Consider the following 6,581-nt stretch of genomic DNA (forward strand, 5'->3'; position numbering starts at 1 on the left):
TCAAGTTCACGGAACCAGCAAGTGCTGAAGCCATATTTACCATTTGTTGCGTACGGAGTCTCAGCAGGGGAGTAAGCTTCACTGTTGGGAAGAAAGCACACAGTCAAGGCTCCAGCCTACAGGAAGTGTCAGTTTCCAAAGCTGGGGCGGGGGCGGGAGTGATAAACAAACACTGTAAGAGATAATTATAATAGCGCCTGGTAATTGCTACAGTACAGGCTTGCTACCAGAAGGGCCACGGAATCTCAAGCGCTGGGTCAAGAAAAAGTACTGAGAACTCAAGTGTCCAAAGACACTTAAGAGGTGCGGGTAAAGCAGGTCTCCTTTGACATCGTGTTACAAGACGCGATCTGGAAAATAACCCCGGCCGCAGGCAAAAGGCTAACCAGAGCGGGACTGCAAAAGGAACCCGGAAAGGGGCTGAGCGCGGGTGGGCGGGGCCGCGCGGTGACTGGCAGGGGTGGGGCCAGGCTGGCCGCGCCCCTCGTCGCCGGCTGCTGGGCTTCGGCCGGGGTCGGCTAGGCTTGGTGAGCTGAGCAAAGCCGCCTTCCCGCTCCCCTGGGGGCCGCGGGAACCAAGCAGCGCGCCGGCTCGGGGACGGACAGCCCACAAAGTTTGGTCCGCGGAGGGCGCAGCTTCGAGCCCCGCAGGTGCGGCCGGGCCTGGCCGGGGCGCTCGCGGCCTTGCGGGCGAGCACGGCCGGGCACCGGCGAGGAGCGATCAACTCTGAAGTTGGCAAGAGGTGACGCCCGTGCTCCGCTCCGCCGCGCGTCCAGCCCTGGCATCTCGAGCCTGGGTCGCGCCGGGGCTATGCAGCCCCCGCCAGGCGGCCCCGCGGAGCTCCCTGCCAGGTAGACGAGCGGCGCCCCGGGACCCTGCCGCCACCTCTGCTCGGCTCAGGATGCTGCCGGCCCTCCCCCTTCTCCTCCTCCTCCTCCTCCTCGGTAAGAGTCCCTGCCCCGCTGTCATTGCCCGCCGTCCCGCGCCCTCCAGGGCGACCCCGGCTGCTGCGAACGCCGCCGCGTCCAGCCTTGGCCCCTCTCGGGTTTTCCCACTTCGTCTGTCCCACCCACAGCCAAGGAAGGCGACCTTTCAGCGAGGTCATGCACCTCCTTCCGGCTCCTCTACCTCTTCCTATAAACTACCCGGAAGTCTCAGATGGGCCTGCTCCTGGAGTTGCCCAGGTGAAGAAAACTTGTGACTCACTCTGCTGCCCTTTCTCGATTCCCCCTCTAGGAGGTGCTCTGGCTCGTCCAGACCGGGTCACTTTCCCAAATCCTGGTGAGTACAGAACGAAGGTGCACCCAAGAGAAAAGACTGTCCCCTGAATTCTGAAATAAGAATGGGGAGCCATCCATTATTTTACAAGAGAGGAAACTGAGGCCCATCGTTGGCATGCACCCGGTAGTTGTTATGAACTCAGTTTTTACATGTAATTTCCGTGTTTTGTCTCCCTAGTTAGGGTAAGGTTTTCCTAAAAGTAGAAGCAGTATTTCTTCTGCCTACTGGCCCTATGGCTGACACAGAGCCTACCTTAGCGTTACTTACAGTGTTACTTACGGCATTGATATTTAAGGCAAAGTATGAAAAATATGAAAAGGAGACACTTGGAGACAGAGGCAGGAGGATTAGTACAAGGCCAGCCCCAGCCACATGGTAACTTTGAGACTAGACTAGGCTATATATGATGTTATCTTTAAATAAAGAATGGAGAGGAAGAGAGAGATTACCAGGGTTGGAACTTGTGGGCAGGGGTCTCTGTACCTCCTTGAGGCATCCAGAGATAGCAAGCCTGGGGAGGGGCAGAGTGTTAAAGGGCTCTACCAGTATCCCAACCTTCTTCCTCCAGCTTGTGAGAGCCCCCCAGCAGTGCTCTTGGAAGTACAGGGCACTTTACAGAGGCCTCTGGGCAGGGACAGCCGAAGCTCTCCTGCCAACTGCACCTGGGTTATCCTGGGCAGCAAGGAACAGACAGTGACTGTCAGGTGAGAGACAAGGCAAGTCCCCATTTCTCTGTACTGTCCCTTCCCTCTCCCTCTGAAAAGTCATAGATTGCTTCTCTATGGTGTTTCCATCCTTGTCCACAGGAGAATAGAATTTGGTTTGACAGGGTCTGCTCCTAAAGCTTAGCTCCTAGATCAGTGATAGCAAATTGAAGCTGGGCTGTGGTGGAGATGTTTAGCACGGGCACTGGCCATCTCCAAAGGACTCTAGAGACTATTCTGGGCTCAACTAGACTTGTGATGCATCCTCTAACCCATAGCATAGCCTCATTGTTCATTGGCTTAGAACCTTCCTCAGGGGCTGGGACTGGGACTGGGACTGTATTAATACCTCATTGGTGGATCACTTGTGTAGGGTGTGCAGAAGTCTGGATTCAGCCCCTACCAAAACAAACCTTCCCAGGTCTGCCTTTCTGCATTGCTCGTGCTCCAACGGTACTCTCCCTCTCCTCCCATCTTCTTCCCTCACCCCTCCTACTTTTCCTTCTCTTCTCTCCTCCCCCTGGCTCTCCTTTCTTGCTGTTGCTTGTTTTTGAGACAGAATGTCACTACGTAGCCCAGAGTAGCCTACGCTTCTTTCATCTCATCCTTCCAAGTTTGGGGGTTTCCGGTGGAGTCACCATGCCCAGTATTTTTTTCCTTTCTGGTTGTTTTTGTTTCATTTATTTTTGCTTTCGGTACTAGGATACAACTCAGGGTTTCACACATCCTGGGTGAGTATTCTATCTCTAAGGAGCAATCCCAGCCCTTTACCCCAAATCTACTAATGTTCTAAGTCTCATCATTGGAGCCCGTGCCAACTGGCAGCTTGCCTCACACACTTCACTTGATAAGAATTTACCCAGAGCCAGACAGTGGTGGCCTGTGCTTTTAATCCCAGCACTCAGGAGTCAGAGGCAGGTAGATCACTGTGAGTTCCAGGCTAGCCTGGTCTATAGAGCGAGTTCCAGGACAGTCAGGGCAACACAGAGAAAAAACCCTGTGTTGGGAAAAACAAAACAAAACAAAAACCAAAAAGAACATATCCAAAAAGGTGCATGAAGAAGAGAACCATCTAAAGAGGCTGTTGCGACCCAGGGGACAGCCACGGAGGTCTCAGATTTTACCTCTCCTCAGGTTGTAGAGCTGAGCTGTTGTGTGTTGTGGTTAACTGAACTACTGTACATTTTGTCAACTAACTGCTGGGCACCGTACTTGGACAGTGATATTGCAACATCTGGAGAATAATAACCCTGATCTTACTACTTAGGACTTTTAACAAGCCTGGTCAGTCCCTGAACACAGTCAGTTTTCCCAGAGGGATGGGGGGGGGGTGATCCTGTGGTTTGATGGTGCCACTGGCCTCTGTTGGAACTTTTCCCATTGATTATATTTACTGCCAAAGGATTGGCTGAGTTTTCATTTGGATCTTTGAATCGTAGATAAGCAGGAGTTTGTGCTTCTTAGTCTACCAGGGACCTGTCATCAAGAGGGGAGGGAAACGCCAGGGTGTTGGTGGCACACACCTTTAATTCTAGCACTGGGGAGGCAGAGGCAGGTGGATCTCTGGGAGTTTGAGGCCAGCCTGGTCTACAGAGTGAGTTCCAGGACAGCCTCCAAAGCCACAGAGAAACCCTGTCTCAAAAAACCAAAAAAAAAAAAAAAAGGGGGGGTGTGGAGGGAGCTAGCAAAAATCTTGAACATCTCATGTCCTGCTCTTCTGTTCCTTACAGGTTCCAGAAGCTGCACCTGGCCTGTGGTTCAGAGCATTTACTCCTGCGCTCCCCTCTCCAGCCACCAGTCTCCCTGTGTGAGGCTCCTGCCAGCCCTTTGCAACTTCCAGGGGGCAATGCCACCATCACATACAGCTATGCTGGGGCCAGAGCACCCATGGGCCAGGGCTTCTTGCTGTCTTATAGTCAAGGTAGGCTAAATGGGGAGTGCCCTGGGACCATTAGAAGTGGACATCCCAGGGAAGAGGCAAGGATCCCTGAGTTCTGGTGCTTCACCATCTCTTTGATGTCTCTGCAGATTGGCTCCTGTGCCTGCAGGAAGAGTTCCAGTGCTTGAACCACCGCTGTATACCAGCTGCTCAGCGCTGTGATGGGATCGATGCCTGTGGTGATGGCTCTGATGAGGCAGGTTGCAGCTCAGATCCATTCCCTAACCTGAACCCAGCCCCTGTCCCAACTCCACCCTGCAATCTCACCTTGGAGGACTTTTATGGGGTCTTCTCCTCCCCTGGATATTCACACCTGGCCTCAGTCTCCCACCCCCAGTCCTGCCTGTGGCTGCTGGACCCCCACGATGGCAGGAGGCTTGCAGTACGCTTCACAGCCCTGGACTTGGGTTATGGAGATGCCGTGCATGTATATGATGGTGCTGGGCCACCTGACACCCCGAGACTGCTACGTAGTCTCACCCACTTCAGCAATGGCAAGGCTGTCACTGTGGAGACCCTGTCTGGTCAGGCTGTTGTGTCCTACCACACAGTTGCTTGGAGCAGTGGTCGGGGCTTTAATGCTACCTACCATGTTCGGGGATACTGTTTACCTTGGGATAGGCCCTGTGGCTTGGGCTCAGGCCTGGGGGCTGGTGAAAATCTAGGTGAGCGCTGTTACAGTGAGGCGCAGCGCTGTGATGGCTCATGGGACTGCGCTGACGGCACAGATGAGGAGGGTTGCCCTGGCTGCCCACCCGGGCATTACCCCTGTGGAGCTGCTGGCACCCCTGGTGCCACAGCCTGCTACCTGCCTGCCGACCGCTGCAACTACCAGACATTCTGTGCTGATGGAGCAGATGAAAGGCGCTGCCGGCATTGCCAGCCAGGCAACTTCCGCTGCCGGGATGAGAAGTGTGTGTATGAGACATGGGTGTGTGATGGACAGCCAGACTGTACTGACGGCAGTGACGAGTGGGACTGCTCCTACGCCCTGCCCCGAAAGGTCATCACAGCGGCAGTTATTGGCAGCCTAGTGTGTGGCCTGTTGCTGGTCATCGCTCTGGGCTGCACCTGCAAACTCTATGCCATTCGCACCCAGGAATACAGGTCAGTTGGAGTGGGGCTGGCTGTGGCGGAATGGGGACTGAGGGTCAGATGGGGCCAGTGCTGTTCCTGGAGACTGAGCAGGCCCACCTTTGAGGGCCTGCGATGAGTTTGTGAGAGTAGTCTCAAGGAAGGAAGGGAGTTGACTTTGGACAAACCATGGCATAACTCCATCTGCCCTGGCCTGGGTATGGAGGGGAGAGGCCTTCTAGGCTTAGGTACATTACCCTCACTGGGAGTGACTAGTGACTGAGAGGCCCTCCTTCTTCTAGCATATTTGCCCCCCTCTCCCGGATGGAGGCTGAGATCGTGCAGCAGCAGGCACCTCCTTCTTACGGGCAACTTATTGCCCAGGGTGCCATCCCACCTGTAGAAGACTTCCCTACAGAGAACCCTAACGATGTAAGTCATTCTTCCAACCTTGGATCTCATATGCCAGCCTTGTACCCTACTATGGCCCCATCCCCGTACCATGCATCATCCAGCCATTTGACCCCCTGACTCTGATGTCTGCCTCCTCTCCTTGCAGAACTCTGTGCTAGGGAACCTGCGTTCTCTGCTCCAGATCTTGCGCCAAGATATGACTCCAGGAGGTCATTCAGGGGGCCGCCGTCGCCAGCGGGGCCGCTCGGTGCGTCGTCTGGTTCGCCGTCTCCGTCGTTGGGGCCTACTTCCTCGAACCAATACCCCAGCTCGGACCCCTGAGACCAGATCCCAGGTCACAGCATCTGCTGCTCCCTCTGAGGCCCTGGATGACAGCACAGGCCAAAGCTGTGAGGGCGGAGCAGTAGGAGGACAGGATGGGGAGCAGGCTCCTCCACTACCCGTCAAGCCCCCCATCCCAACCCCAAGCACACTTCCAGCCCTTGCTACTGTCTCTGAGCCCCCAGGACCTCTCCCCTCAGTGCCTCTAGAACCCTCACTGCTGTCTGGAGTTGTACAGGTCCTCCGAGGCCGTCTGCTACCCAGCCTGTGGCCCCCAGGACCCACTTGGACCCCAGCTGGACATCACACAACAGTCCTGGCCCCAGAGGATGAGGATGATGTGTTGTTAATGCCGCTGGCTGAGCCAGAGGTCTGGGTGGTGGAGGCAGAGGATGAGCCCCTGCTGGCCTGAGGGAGCCGTGGGGCTCCAGACACAATGCTATGATCCTTTGGAAGTGGCTAGGCTTCTCCACTGTGCTATCTGGTGCAGAAAGTTAGGTGTCCTCCAGGCAGGGAGAGCCCCTTCTGTGTATGACTAGAGGCTCAACCACCACCGTCTGCCCATCCTGCTGTCCAGGTGACTGTGTTAAGAAAGGTTCCCAAAAGATCATAGGCTTGGACACTCCATCCTTCCCCACCCAAAAGTGGCCTTAAGTACCAGACTGCAGTTGCCTAGAAATCTTCTATCCCCTAAGTGGGGGATTTGGCCAGGGTGATGGTTTTGCCAGCTTCCAGTTCTATGGTGCCTGGCCCACTTAGAGAACACAAGTGCTTTTGTCCCCTAGCTGCATCATTGCCTAGGAAATAAAGGAAAAAATAAAAAATAAATTTCAGCCCTTGGTAAATTA

At 55.0% G+C, this 6,581-nt stretch overlaps 1 protein-coding gene across 1 annotated transcript; it reads left to right on the top strand.

Annotated features, from left to right (window-relative positions):
• Positions 1-508: 508 nt before the first annotated feature.
• On the top strand, positions 509-6,581 carry Lrp10 (LDL receptor related protein 10). Its single transcript, XM_027390647.2, has 7 exons — positions 509-944; positions 1,237-1,281; positions 1,850-1,985; positions 3,716-3,906; positions 4,014-5,031; positions 5,301-5,430; positions 5,558-6,581. Exons 1-7 carry the CDS (start codon positions 902-904, stop codon positions 6,143-6,145), a joined length of 2,151 nt encoding a protein of 716 aa, XP_027246448.1. The 5' UTR covers positions 509-901; the 3' UTR covers positions 6,146-6,581.

This window comes from Cricetulus griseus (genome assembly GCF_003668045.3).
Source record: "Cricetulus griseus strain 17A/GY chromosome 1 unlocalized genomic scaffold, alternate assembly CriGri-PICRH-1.0 chr1_1, whole genome shotgun sequence".
NCBI lineage: Eukaryota > Metazoa > Chordata > Mammalia > Rodentia > Cricetidae > Cricetulus > Cricetulus griseus.

Excerpts from the sequence above, each read along its gene's own strand:
- Lrp10 (XM_027390647.2), top strand. The coding sequence starts at position 902 with ATGCTGCCGGCCCTCCCCCTTCTCCTCCTCCTCCTCCTCCTCG. Across the intron at positions 5,032-5,300 it reads ATTCGCACCCAGGAATACAG|CATATTTGCCCCCCTCTCCC; the intron begins GTCAGTTGGAGT and ends TCCTTCTTCTAG. Across the intron at positions 5,431-5,557 it reads CTACAGAGAACCCTAACGAT|AACTCTGTGCTAGGGAACCT; the intron begins GTAAGTCATTCT and ends CTCTCCTTGCAG.